This window comes from Diceros bicornis, chromosome 31, assembly GCF_020826845.1.
Source record: "Diceros bicornis minor isolate mBicDic1 chromosome 31, mDicBic1.mat.cur, whole genome shotgun sequence".
Taxonomy (NCBI): Eukaryota; Metazoa; Chordata; class Mammalia; order Perissodactyla; family Rhinocerotidae; genus Diceros; species Diceros bicornis.
In genome coordinates, this window is record NC_080770.1 from 1,198,877 (window position 1) to 1,211,700 (window position 12,824).

Genomic DNA, 12,824 nt, shown 5'->3' on the forward strand with positions numbered 1-12,824 from the left:
CTCGCACAGAGCCTTGGGCCAAATGCGCAAAGTGGAGGCTCCCAGGTCCCCAGCGCTCAGCTCGGAACCTCACCCTCCGCAGCCGTCCAACCCTGAAATCAGCCCCACGCCCTGTGTCACCGCAGAGTGGAGGTGCAGACGCCACCTTTTGTAAACATTGTGTAGCTTTTATTTAGCAGGGAGCTTGGTCCCCTAATATTTCCATGGCCCTTGGAAAGCTGAGCCCAAGGGTCAGCCAGCAGGCCTCAGGGCAAAGTAGGGGGCAAACATATGGGTCCCAGCCGGAGGAGTGGGCTGGAGGCAAGAGACCCACAGGTGCTTTTAGGAGAGAGCCCCAGGCCGCCTGGCGGGCAGGCCTGGAATGCCAGGTTCAAGGATCCCACCGGGGAAGACCGGACCTGAAGCTGTAGAGACACTGGTCAGCTGGGAGGGTGTTGGGGCCAGGGAGTCACATACAAACCGAGAAGGCAGGGGTGAGCTGTGGCATTTATTACATCTGCTTTGGCGAAAATAAATAATTCTTTACAAACATTCTTCAGCAAACATGAAAAATGCAGAGGCAGGAGCAGCTGCAAAGTTCTCAGAAGTAATACTGTGCTGACGGGCGGGGGCCTCGGGCGGGGGTCGCAGGTCCAGGAGACCCCAGGCGCGGGCCCCAGGCCCCCAGCCCTAGGGTGGGGCCTGGGAGGGGGAGATTAAGGCACAGGTGAGTGGGGCCCTCCGCACCTCGCCCTCCTCAGTGCAGCCCGTGAGCGGTTGGTGGAGGGTTGACAGCCAAGCCCCCTTCTCCTTACTCCGCAGGGGGTATGGAGAGAGGCCGGGAGGGGGGAACCTCAACCCCCGCAGGGCCCCGCCTCACGGGGCAGGGAAGCTGGGGGGACCCGCCCTCAGCACCGGGACCCCAGGGGGCTGGGGAAAGCCGGAGCAGGGACGCTCAGCAAGGGGGCAAGCTGGGCGGGGGCTGCGGGGGCGCGGGGGCAGGATCGGCAGGGGCGCGCATGCGCAGGGCGTCCGGCGGGAAGGCCACGTTGGTGCAGAAGAGACCCAGCAGCAGCTGGCGCTGGCACTCCTCCCACTTGGCCAGTGCGTCCCCTAGCGAGAGGCTGTTGCGCATCCAGCTGGGCAGCACCTCGCTGTAAGCTGCGCAGGACAGCGGCACAGAGGGCAGCGACTGGGAGCGGCGCAGCTCCACCTGCTCTGACAGCCTGCAGCCGGGAGGGACCCAAGGAGGGAGGGTCTTAGTGGGGGCCACGGAGGCTGCGGCCCCCGGTGGACGCGGCAATCAGGGGCTCACCTGGAGGTCAGGTGGCTGCCCAGCTTCCTCTTGGCGCGCATCACCAGGTACTGGCAGATGCTGCCCGTCTGCTCCTTCATCCACCGGATGTCCTCAGGGACGTAGGGCAGCCACTCCAGCAAGCTAGGGCGGGGTTGGGAGGCATGGCTTCAGCGGCTATGGCCGGGCCCTGACGCCCACCCGCACCCCACCCCAGTCTGTGCCCCGGCTTCTGGAACCCCTGACCCGGCATCTCCGCAGCGCCCCCAACCAGCTGCCTCTTCCCCCGGGGTGCCCACCACTCATGGATGACCCCAAAGCCCGGTGCCCTGCGCTCCCCTCCCCACCGCACCGGATGGTGAAGGAGACAGCACTCTCCAGCGGCAGGGTGTAGGGCACCATCATGGCCGTGGCCAGACGCACGGGCAGCATGTTGGACAGCGTGGTCAGCAGGTCCTTGGGCTCCACGCAGGCCTCCAGCAGGGCTGCGGGTGGGGTGCAGAAGGGGAGTTGGTGGCCGGTCCGGGAGGCACGGGCCAGGCCCACTCTGCTCCTCGGCTTCCGCGCAGGCCAGGTCCCGCCCCTCTCCCCCCACTCCACCCCCTCACACCCTCATTGAGCGGAGCAGGCAGATGCTCCAGGATGTGATCCTCCCCGGGCGGCTGCAAGTGGCCCTCCGCTGGAGCCCTCTCCGTGGCCGCCTCGGCCTCCTCCGCGTCCTCGTCCTTCGGGGCTTGGGGGTGGGCGGCCGGCAGCGCCAACAGTGGGTTGGGCTGGTTCAGGAGGCCTGAGTGGAGAGGACGGCACCTGCCATCAGCGCGGCCGCAGCCCGGCAGGCCCGCAGGGGCCAGTAGTACAGAGCCTGCCTGCCAGCCCAGCCCACCTGCCTGGCCAAAGGGGCTGGACAAGCGCTCTCCCAGCTCCTGGGCAGGGCCGCGCACGCACCGTTCCGCCGCAGGAAGCGCAGGCCGTCCCTGTAGCCCTGCTTGCACATCTCTCGCAGCACCTAAGGCAGGGGGATGGATAAAATGGAGCAGAGGAGCCAGACACGCCCTGTTCTGCCCCCTAGACTCCCTGCACACACACACACACACACACACACACACACACGCACACACCACCAAGGTACCTTGGATCCCGATCCAGGCTAGACAGGCTGCCGCCCGGTGGAGAAGCTGTACAGGACACAGCACTCATCCCCAGCCCTCAAAAGAGGGCGTCCGGATCCCCACCCCACCGTGGTCACTCAGGAGAGGTCACACGGGCAGCTTTCTCCCCCAGTGCTCAGCAAGGAGAGGCTGTGCGGGCCAGGGGGCTCACCATGGGCTCGGGAGGGAACAGGGCCTTGGAGAGGCGGTAGAGGTTGCGCAGGTTGAACTGGATGCTGGTGTTGGTGACCCGGAGCTCGTGGATGTTGGTGGAGCTGTCCTGCGGGCAGATGTCACTCTCGCCCGAGAAGGGGGACACTGTGATGGTGTTCTTGAGCTCGTAGAGGGGCAGGTTGTCCGAGATGCCGCCGTCCACATAGCGCTGCGGCAGGGAACACCACCACACGGTCAGAGGCCTGCAGGGTGAGCCAGCTGCCCCACCGGCCACCACGGGCCTAGCCAGTGGCTATTTCGTTTGGGCCTTTCACCCACTGGGCACTGGCCGTGGGCTGCCTGGCCACTGAGCAGACAGCCAGCAGTGGTGGGGGGAGGGGAGGCAGCCACAGGAACTGTGCATCTCCACGGGCGGGCCTGGCTCTTGAGTAACCCCGGGGGAAGTGGAGCAACGGTCCGTGGCAGGAGTGAGGGGTAGTGGCAGGGGCACAGATGGCCTTCCCCCCACTCTTGTCCCGTAGCCCACACAGTAGCTGACTTGTCACCCAGGAAGGTGCCCGGGGGTACTTACTATGCCCTGGAGGGAGGGTGGGATGAGGCCACAGTACACAGGAATGAAGGTGCTACAGACATTGGCCTGCGGGCGGGGGCAGAGAGGGGGTGATGAGCAGGGGCCTCGGGGTTCATACTGTACCCCCAATGTGGCCCCACCAGGGCCCACCTGGACGAGCTCGTCCCTGGAGTTGAAGTGGGATATAATCACGTTCTCGCCATCAGAGACACGGGTCAGGGAGATGCCCAGGCGCCCGTTGGCCCGCTCATGGCTTTCAGCAGGCAGGATCCTCAGCAGGCAGCCACGGATGATCTTCACCAGGTTGAAGGAGGGGTGCAGCGGACCCAAGAACCGCTTCCGGGCCTCCTTAGACACCTCGATGATGTTGGCACCGGCCTCGCCTGGGGCAGCAGGGCCAAGGGTCAGGGGCTGGCACTCCTGGCTTTAGCACACCCCCCATGGCTCCATGCCCAAGGTCCCCCGGCACACAGACCCAGTGTCGCCCCATCTACCCTGGAGGATTCCCAGTGCCTACCATGGGACGCAGCCCACAAGTGGGACTCTTGCCACCTGCCCTGGGGAGAGAGAGGCAGGCCACCACCCCTGGGAGGGCAGACAGCTGGGGCCGGAGCCTGCCCTCTGGCCAGTATTTCCCAACTCTGCCTGCCCCGATCCATGAGTCACTGAGCCTGGCGTGGTGTGGCACCCAGCCTGGGAAGGGGGAAGACAGCGGCTCAACTCTGACCAGACTCAGTCTTCACCCACTTGGCCAGATCCAGACCCGCAGAGCCCAGTGCAGCCCAGGGGTCCCACAGCCCAGGAGACACGAGGTTGGAAATAGTGGGGCCCCACCACTGCTGAGAAAACGTGATTGTGTCCCACGGCAGCCAAGAGCAGGCAACTCCCAACATCCCCCTTGGGGGACCCTGGGTGCTGCCCTAGGACAAAGCCAGAGTGGGAGCAGGCCCAGGAGTGGCCAGGGAGCAGGAGGCCTTGGGGAGGAGCTGAGGACCATGCCCTCCTCCAGGAGCAGCACCCGGCCCACGAGTGGGGCAGTGTGGGACCAGCACCTCCACTCTGGGGGGACTCCAGTGGCTCAAGACGGATGGTGAGAAAGAGGCTTCTTGGGAGTGGGGTGGAAGAGGCACTGCGGGAGCCATGTCCTCAACTAGTTGCCAGGGACCTAGGTGTGTCCTGAGGCCAGCATGGGGGTCTGAGAGGCATTGGCCTGCGGGCCTCCATGGGGGGGGGGGCAGGGCCACAGCGTGAATCCTCAGGTCCCAAGAATATAAAGCTGTTCTCCTTCCACCCCACCCCTCTCAGGTCAAAGGTCATCAGAAGGGGGCAGGGGAGAACCCTAACAGGCCCCTGCTGGGCAAGACATTCAAGAACCTGATGACCCCTCTGTCACTTCGGCTGCTCTAGTAGGCTGGGGGCTGGGCAGCATTCCCAGGACTCCTAAGACTCGGCATGCTATAAACACCCCTCGCAGAGGCAGGCCGGAAGTGTGTGAGTGGGGGAGCCCATCCCAGCACACACAGACCACCTGAGGCCCGGGCTGGAGAGTCCAGGAGCACCTCCCACCCATGGGGTGAGCAAAAACGGCTGGCCACAGCTGGGGACTCAGGCCCACGGTGGGCCGCGTGCAAGGCAGGAGAGGGCGGGAGAGTCTGCTATGCCCAGGCCTGACCTGTGGGTCTCCTTCTCCAGGGGCCCTCGGGAGGCACCAGGCCACAGTGCCCAGATGCGCTCTTCAGAAGCCACCCCCATACTAGGCCCTGGGCTCCAGGACGCAGTGACCGCTGGCTCTCGGTCCGATGCCCGATGCCGGTAGCGAGGGGGGCGGCTTAGGCCCCTCCCCCGGCTCTCACGGTCCCGCCCACGACTTACTTTCTCTTTCCACTGACAGCTTCCGCTGCACCTGCCCGTCCCGCAACCTCTGCGCCCAGAGGCAGGCCCAGAAGCGCGCCGGGGCCGTACCCCAATCCCTGAGCATCATCCGAGCAAAACAAACCAGGCCCCGCCCCCCGGGCGGCGCCCGGGATTGGACCCTCGGCCTGAGCAGAGACCCCTCCCCACGGCACCCGGAGCTCCGGTGGCACCCGCGGCCGGGTCAGCGCCCCTGTGTGGAGGGATGGGGGGCGCTCTAGCTCACGAAGAGCATCCCCCGGCCCCGCCCGCCCCGCTCACCCAGGCAGGCCCCGGTGACCAGCGTCGTGGCCGTCAGCGCCCCGGCCGAGGCGCCGTAGATGTGCGTGGCGTTGGCCACCAGGAAGGGCGCGTGCTCGCGGAGGCAGGAGGCCACGCCGACGTGGTAGACGCCGAGGAAGCCGCAGCCCGCGAACGAGATGTTCCACGTCGCCTCCTTGGGGAACATCGCGGCGGCCGCCGGGCTCCGGGGCTCCGCGGGCGGCCGGCTGGTGTGCACCGCGCGCTCGCCGCTCGCTCTGGAGCCGGACGCGGCGGTCCCTCGGTCACTCCCGCTCGGGGTCTCCGCCGGCGGAGGCGGCGACACTGCGCGGGGCGGTGGCGGAGGCAGTGTTTTTAGTGGGGGTGGGCGCGGGGGAAGCGGGCGGGGCGGGGCCGGCACGCGCGGCCCAATCGTGGGCGAGAGGAACGGCCGCGCCCTCGGGGCGGACCCTGAAGCCCCGCCCCCGTCCCAGAGGCCCACCCGGGCCTGAGCCCTCAGCCCGAGACCCCGCCCCCGCCCCGGAGGTCCACTGAGACCCCGCCCCCGGTCGTGGAGCCCCGCCCCCGGCCCAGACGCCCACTCGGGCCTGAGACCTCAGCCCGAGACCCCGCCCCCGGCCCTGGAGCCCCGCCCCCGCCCCAGAGGGCCACTGAGACCCCGCCCCTGGCCCTGGAGCCCCGACCTCGGCCTCCGAGGCTCACCTCGACCCCGGGACCCCGCTCCCGCCCCGGTGGCCCAGCTCGGCCCGAGACTTCGCCCTCGGCCCCGAGACCACGCGAGGGGAGGGCCCTGCTGCCTAGGCATCTGCTGACCCCTCCCTCGGGGGTCCGCCTACAACACCCGCCCGGGACACTGAGGAGCTCGCCCAGGGCAGGGACCCCCAGTGTCCACCGATTCGTCCACAGCCTGACCCCCTGACATCCAGGGCCGGATGCGAATCACACACACACAGACTACTTCAGAGCCAGCGCCCGCCGCGAACCCACACCTGACATCCGGGCCCCAGCCCTGCCGGCCGCGGCCCCCCTTCCTGGGCACTAACCCGGGTCGTACCTGCGTCCGACGCCGGCTCCTCAGCCTGTGGGGTCTACCTGGGTTTGACTCGGGCCCTGCCCGCCCCCGCTAATTGCCCCAGCGGGTGGAGCACCCCGGATGATGTCACCCTGCCACCCCTTTTCCGCATTTTTCTCCTGGAGCGTGTGGGTCAGGCCTCGCCTGGCTTGGTTCCAGGAGCCAGCCCTGCACCTCACGCCACCTCGCAAAGGGGCTGATCCATGCTGAGGTGGTGGGGAGGCTCCTGGGGCAGTGTGCGTGTTTCCCCAGACACACTCACTCCTAGGCGGGCGCTCAGCTCAGGACGCAGCTGGTGCCAGGGCTGCGGCCAATCTGGCTGTGGCATGGGACTGCCCCCCCACCCAGGCCCAGGCCCAGGCCCAGGCGCCAGACCAGGGCCTCCCCAGGACACGGCCATCTGGGGTCATGCTGTCCAGCTCTCAGCCTCTGTGCTCCCTAGCACCATTGTTAGCACCGATGGTGTGCCTGGCATGTGCGCCAGCACAGGGTAGCACAGTGAGCAGGGTCAATGAAGACCCGGCCCTATCGGGGGCAGAGGACAGTGTTTACATAAGCTCAAAATGAGGACCTAGAGGAGTGAAACGTGTGTGGACACAGAGTTCACCCAGGAAGCGCACAGGGCTGCCCAAGCCACCCAAGCGCATGTGCAAAGGCCCTGGGTGGGGGGATTGCAAGGAGAGGGGAGCCCTGGCCTGGGCCCTGGGACAGGAGAAAGCAGGGGTCCGGATCTGACCAAATTTGACTTACAAAGACTTGTCCTTCTCCCTGCATGGGACCCCATCCCATGGAGGTATGGATGGAGGAACAGCACAGAGAGGGTGTGGTCCCATTAGGACCATCAGGGCCTTTAGTGACCAAGCCCTTGGGGGTGCTGCTGGAGACAGCAGGGGCACAAGTGCCTCACAGTGGGGATGGGGTGGAACCCAAGGCTGGGCAGGAAAGTCCAGGGGTCACCAGCATGACAACCAAGACGGGAGCCAGGCAGGGCAGGCTGAGCACGGGACCCAAGAAGGTCCCCTCCGGACCTGCTCCAAGGAGAGGCCAGGGTCCAGGCCCTCCCTGCTTCTGAGGGGCCTTGGGGGGTGGTGCTGCCCCAGTGCAGGGAGATCTCTGCCCCCATTTCCACACACGGTTGAATTGTTTTGAGTACATTCCCTCCCTCCAGGCCCCTGGGACTGTCAGCTCTGGAGCCAGGAACAGGGCGGCCCTTCCAGGAATCCTGGGTGGGGGTGGGAGGTGGGCCCGGTGGAGAAGCCCTGGGGTCTGGTGTGTGATGATTCTACCAGGCAGTTGTCTTGTCCCCACTCCCATGGTGTCCTCCAGCCCACACAGGGGCCTTCTCTTCGAGTCTGAGGCTGGGATGGTGAGCTCTGCCCTGGACCCTGGGTCCACTTCTCTGGGGGGCCCTCTACCCCAGCCTAGGGCTGTGGTCCCCCACCACCTGTGACCCCCGACATCTACAGCCCCATTCACCCCCCTTCACAGCACATGCTGCCAGGATCTCTGCAGTGGTCCTTCTCTTGGCTCCATGTCCCACACCCCTGCAGCATGGATTCTCCCGCTCCTCTGGGTAACCCAAGGGGTCTCAGACCTTCTTCTCCTCACACCCCTGCACTCTTGCCCCCGGCCTCTTCCTTCAGGTCTTGGAGCCTTACCCAAGGGAAGCCTCCCTAGCCCAGCTGTCTGCTGTCATACTGATTATTTTCTCCACAGGGGCAGGTGCTTCTCCAGTGCTGTGGCCTTGCACACAGTAGCTACACACCATACCACAGCCAACCAACCCAGAGCCTTCGGAGGGGGAAGCACTGTCTCCTAGGTGGCCTGGCATTGGTGGGCAGTGGGAGGGCCTCTGCCCTCTCCCCCACATTCCAGGACAGAGCCTGGTGGGAAGGGTATGGGCAAGCCCACCCCAAAAGGACCCAGTGAGCACGTGGCCCAATGTCACTGCCCACAAGCCATTTCCACACGTGCCCAGGTGTTGGCCCATCAGACTGCTGGGGAAACTGAGGCTCAGATAACCTACATGAGTGCTCCAAGCTGCTCAGGGATTAAGGTAGAGCTGAAGCACTGACCCTTGCAGAGAAATGCAGGGTCCACGCACCCACCCCCACACCTCCTCTCATGTGACTGAAGACCATCACAGGTCCTGGGAGAAGTGCTGGCCTTGCCCAGCCGGAGCCACCTCAATGAGCAGTGCAGACCACCCACTGCTGCTTCTGAAGTTCTCCTGGGTGTCCCCCTGAAGGCTGCACTCAATGGGAAGGCGCTGGCAGACCTCAAGAGCCAGGACCGTGCCCAAGAAGGGAGCTCATGTACCCTCCCGAGCCCGCTCAAGGCTTGGCCACACCCAAAACAGCACCCCCCCCAAGCATTCATTTTTGCACCAGACCCTTGTATCGTCAGCACCCCCCCAACCAGGGTTCAGCCGCTCCCCCTCACTGGGATGGGCCCCTCCTGGATGAGGCCTGCCCACCCACCATGGGGCCCCCACCTGCCCTGCACTGAGGCCAGAGTGCAGAAGCCACGCTCTGACCAAGTGCTCATGGACCGCTGGAGAGATACTTAAAAACAGTTTTATTTGCAGGGGAGTGGAACTCTAATCGAACAAGCCAAATCCCATGTCGTCGTCTGACTCCTCGGACTCCTCCTTCTTCTCCTCCTTCTTTTCTTCTACTGCGGGCGGAAAAGGCCAGTGAGCGAGGCCAGCAGGGAGAGCAGACTCCTAGCAGAGACCCCAGGGCACCCACCACCACAGCTGCCTGAGCCTCCACTTACCTGCGGCTGGGGCGGAACCAGCAACAGGAGCTGTAGATCCCGGGGCAGCAGAGACGGCCACAGCCCCGCCGGCGGGCACGCTGGCCAGCTTGCCAATACCTACCAAAACCAGAGAAGGGAGGTGAGACCAGAGCAGGTGTTTGGCCTGAAGGCTAATCCAGGAGAGTGACGAGACCATCTGCCCAATGTATCAGGCCCATCCCCAAGTGCCAGCGCACAGGCTCCCCTGCTCCTGGACAGAAGGCTCTGCCACACACACCTCCAGCCCCAGAAACTTTCTATCTGGGGACTCAGCTTCCAGGTACCCCTCCAGAAGCCGCTGGGCCAAAGCACTCCACCTCGTAGGTGAGTTGAACACGTTTATAACCAGGCAGCGATGAGCCTGCTGCCTGTGTCCAGACCCTCGTCCCGAGCAGTGAGCTCATAAATGAGACTGTTTTGGAAGCTGGCTTTGCCCCATCACGTGCCCAGGGACAGAAACAGCTGCCCCAACAACTCAGCTTCCAAACAGGTCCCCTCAGCTCCAAGCTGATGTCACTACAAAACCATCTGCCCAGCAAAGGGAGGCATGGGTCTGTGGTCATCCCTGGCACCCCCAGCCTCTGCTCCCAACCCCCTCCCATCCAAAGCACGTGATCAGACTTGTTTACAAGATCTCAGTCCCCAGACACTGCAGGCACAGCAGCCACGCCCAGGAAACGAGGGCGCCCCCTGCCCCCAGGAGTGTCTAGAAGCACCCGTGGCATGAGCCCACTGAAGCCCTGCCTACTCCTCCGGGCGAGGCTCCTACGGTGCTCTGGTCCACAAGCGAAACCTGGCAGGCCACAGGCTGACCAGCAGGCATTAGGATGGACAGTGAAAACAAAGCGCCCCAACACCTGACGCACACACAATCTCACCCTGGGCAATGACGTCTTCAATGTTCTTCCCGTTCAGCTCACTGATGACCTAGAGCAGACAACCAGAGCCAGCAGTTACCAGGAACCCACCATCACACCCGTGGGACTTAACCGCCTCCTCCAGCCAGGGCAGGGCTGGCCTCGGGCACAACGAGGAGACGCCCTGAGGCTTTTGGGCCTGCACCACCCACTGCAGTTAATACCCACACGCAGGATCTCTGAATCCTGAATGAAAACGGGCTGCAAGTGAGAACCTGTACCACATTTCTAAGACTCGTTACTACCCGTGGAAATAATGCTTTCAGTAAGTCGTAGAAAAAAAGACGGCACTGAAGTGTGCCCTCTTCCCTTTTGCAAAAGTGTAGCTACTAACGACTTTTTAATTACACGTGACTTGCCTTGTACTTCTACCAAGCCACGCGGGGTGGGACGTGGCCTCACACCCACGTTTGCTCCCTCGGGGCTGGATCAAGGCCCCAAAACGCAAACCAAGACACGACCACGTGGACAGGCACAGGCCTCCCCCAAACTTGCGGACACGTAAACTGCTCTTTCCAAAGGTAAACGCGACCGGGTAGGAGTGGGCCCCATGCGCGGAGCTCCGGGCCGGCCGGCGCTGCGGGCGGCTACCTTGTTGAGCCGGTCGTCGTCCGCTTCGATGCCCACGCTGTCCAGGATCTTCCTGATGTCCTTGGCGCTGGGGGAGGTATTGCCCCCCAGGGCGGCCAGCAGGTAGGAGGCGACGTAGCGCATCCTGCGGCGGGAGGACAGGGCGGCGGCGTGACCAGGTCCCTCCCGGCCGCGCGTGGCCCGGCCCGGGGCTCCCGCCGAGCCCGCCCCGCGCCCCGCGGCCCCGACCCGGCCCGCACCCCGGCCCAGCCACCCCACTCACTCGGCGGCGGCGACGGTGGAGAGGCCTCGCGCGTGCGACCTCGGCGGCGTCGGGGACGGAAAGGAAGGCGCCGGCGCGGGGGGCGGGGGTAATCCGCTACCCAGAAGCCTCCGGGACCCGCGCGCCGCGCCCCGCGGGGGCGCCTCCGAGTGACGTCACGCGGCGCTCAGCCAATGAGGACGCAGAAGAAGCCATCGTCCCGTTCCGTCCCGCAGCCGCCACAGCAAAGACGAAGGGCAGTTCAGGGCAGTTCCGGGGCAGCCTTCTTGTACAGCGTGGGGCGGGGGTCCCCTGAAATCTCTGGGACTGCGGGGCGAAGCAAGGCGCGAGGCCACAGCTCTCGTTGAGAGCTCCCAGCATGCCATGCGGCGCCTACAGCTCCCAGCAAGCAGCGCGGCCGCCACGCCTGGGACGTATCCCCTTTTGGGAGCGGCCGATGCTGCCAGCGAACTACAAGTCCCGTGGTGCACGGCTGCCGGAAGCGCCGGCGCGCTGCTGCCTGCGCGGGCTGCACGTGGGCTGCGCGGAGGCTGCTCAGGCCGCCTCGCTTCCGGCTCTAGGTAGTTCCTTGCCGCTGGGACAGAGGCTTGGTGTTCGGCGGGGGCAGGTGGCGCTCATCCTCTCCGGGCCGGGTGACGCGGGCGAGCCGCCCCTCACACTCACACCGCATAACCGAGGCGCCTGGGCCTAGTGGCTGCCCCCCAGGTCAGGAGTGGCCAGGTCCGAGTGACCGGCCCCCGCCCTGGCCGTGTCGGCTCTGAACTGACCTTAGCATCCACGCGGATATCAGCACATGTCACTCCTCCATGTCAGGGACCCTGCTGCAGGCTGGCGTCCTGAGAGGGGACAGCCTGACGTGATTCCGCAGAACGTACCTTCTAGTGCGAGGGGTGCAAAGTGAACAAACGAGGCAGTCCCAGGCTGAGAGAGACGCTGAGGGAACGAGGCGCTGACCCCGAGCTGAAAGACGAGAAGGAGCCGGCCTGCGAAGATCTGGGGCGAGCAGCAGGCAGAGGAGTGAGATGCAGAGGCCCACAGTGGCTGGAGATGGGTCCCAAGGCAGCAGCCGGCCCATGGGGGCTCTAACAGGGCGAGCCCTCGTGTGTAGGCATCAAGCGCTTGTGTGTTAACGCAAAACAGACAGCTGCCCTAGGCGTCATGTAGTCATTCCGCCCATGTTATAGACGAGGAGCACCGGCACAGAAGGGTTTTCTTGCTCAAGGTCACACAGCTGGGGTCAAGCAGGGAGACCATCCTCACAAGGATAGGAATTTGTTGCAATCACATAGGGAAGGGGCACATTGAGATTATTTTTTTGAGTGGTAAAATAACACAACATAAAATTTACCATTTTAGTCACACAATTCAGTGGTGTTAGGTGCATTCACACTTGTGCAACCATCACCACCATCCATCTCCAGAACTGTTTCCATCTTCCCAAGCTGAATGCCACACTCATTAAACACTAACTCCCCATCCCCCACCCCCAGCCCCTGGCACCCACCATCCTACTTTCTGTCTCTATGAATTTGACAACTCTAGGTCCTCAAATAAGTGGAATCACACAGTATTTGTCCTTTTGTGATTTGCTTATTTCACTCAGCATAATGTCCTCAAGGTTCGTCCATCTTGTAGCATGTATCAGAATTTAATTCCTTTTCAAGGCTGAATAATATTCCTGTGAGGGATTTTATAGAAGATTCTTCTGGCAGCTAGGCAGAAACTGAATGGGGGACAGAAGCTGGGGAGAATGGAGGCCTAGGAGGAACTGTCCATCCTGGTGGGGGGGATGGCAGTCACTTGGGGGGTGGAGGAAAGAGGGTGCACACGATGTGATTTGGGGCA

The 12,824-nt window shown here is 64.2% G+C and overlaps 2 protein-coding genes and 1 non-coding gene across 5 annotated transcripts; all 3 read right to left on the bottom strand.

Annotated features, from left to right (window-relative positions):
• Window positions 1–467: 467 nt before the first annotated feature.
• Window positions 468–5,631, bottom strand: PNPLA2 (patatin like phospholipase domain containing 2). Of its 2 annotated transcripts, none has more exons than XM_058526085.1 (9): window positions 5,339–5,631; window positions 3,317–3,549; window positions 3,167–3,232; window positions 2,594–2,803; window positions 2,219–2,279; window positions 1,884–2,060; window positions 1,626–1,758; window positions 1,295–1,417; window positions 468–1,205 (listed from the first exon to the last, which is right to left on the bottom strand). In XM_058526085.1, exons 1-9 carry the CDS (start codon window positions 5,523–5,525, stop codon window positions 935–937), a joined length of 1,461 nt encoding a protein of 486 aa, XP_058382068.1. In that variant the 5' UTR covers window positions 5,526–5,631; the 3' UTR covers window positions 468–934. The 2 variants fall into 2 exon arrangements, with proteins under 2 accessions (XP_058382068.1, XP_058382067.1); XM_058526084.1 differs by lacking the exon at window positions 5,339–5,631 and adding an exon at window positions 5,039–5,264.
• A 3,339-nt stretch (window positions 5,632–8,970) lies between these two features.
• Window positions 8,971–11,078, bottom strand: RPLP2 (ribosomal protein lateral stalk subunit P2). 2 transcript variants are annotated; one of them, XM_058526093.1, is made up of 5 exons: window positions 10,980–11,078; window positions 10,718–10,841; window positions 10,088–10,136; window positions 9,189–9,287; window positions 8,971–9,083 (listed from the first exon to the last, which is right to left on the bottom strand). In XM_058526093.1, exons 2-5 carry the CDS (start codon window positions 10,838–10,840, stop codon window positions 9,010–9,012), a joined length of 345 nt encoding a protein of 114 aa, XP_058382076.1. In that variant the 5' UTR covers window position 10,841; window positions 10,980–11,078; the 3' UTR covers window positions 8,971–9,009. The 2 variants fall into 2 exon arrangements, with proteins under 2 accessions (XP_058382076.1, XP_058382075.1); XM_058526092.1 differs by having other exon boundaries at window positions 8,971–9,086; window positions 10,980–11,076.
• Window positions 9,910–10,044, bottom strand: LOC131395898 (small nucleolar RNA SNORA52). The gene has a single exon (XR_009216400.1). It is a non-coding gene; the product is annotated as a small nucleolar RNA SNORA52 (small nucleolar RNA).
• Window positions 11,079–12,824: the final 1,746 nt, after the last annotated feature.

Excerpts from the sequence above, each read along its gene's own strand:
- PNPLA2 (XM_058526085.1), bottom strand. The coding sequence starts at position 5,525 with ATGTTCCCCAAGGAGGCGACGTGGAACATCTCGTTCGCGGGCTGCGGC. Across the intron at positions 2,280-2,593 it reads TGTTCCCTCCCGAGCCCATG|GTGCTGCGAGAGATGTGCAA; the intron begins GTGAGCCCCCTG and ends CCCCTGCCTTAG. Across the intron at positions 1,759-1,883 it reads GCCTGCTCCGCTCAATGAGG|CCCTGCTGGAGGCCTGCGTG; the intron begins GTGTGAGGGGGT and ends CCCCACCCGCAG.
- RPLP2 (XM_058526092.1), bottom strand. The coding sequence starts at position 10,840 with ATGCGCTACGTCGCCTCCTACCTGCTGGCCGCCCTGGGGGGCAATACC. Across the intron at positions 9,288-10,087 it reads TGAAGACGTCATTGCCCAGG|GTATTGGCAAGCTGGCCAGC; the intron begins GTGAGATTGTGT and ends TGGTTTTGGTAG. Across the intron at positions 9,087-9,188 it reads TGGTTCCGCCCCAGCCGCAG|TAGAAGAAAAGAAGGAGGAG; the intron begins GTAAGTGGAGGC and ends TTCCGCCCGCAG.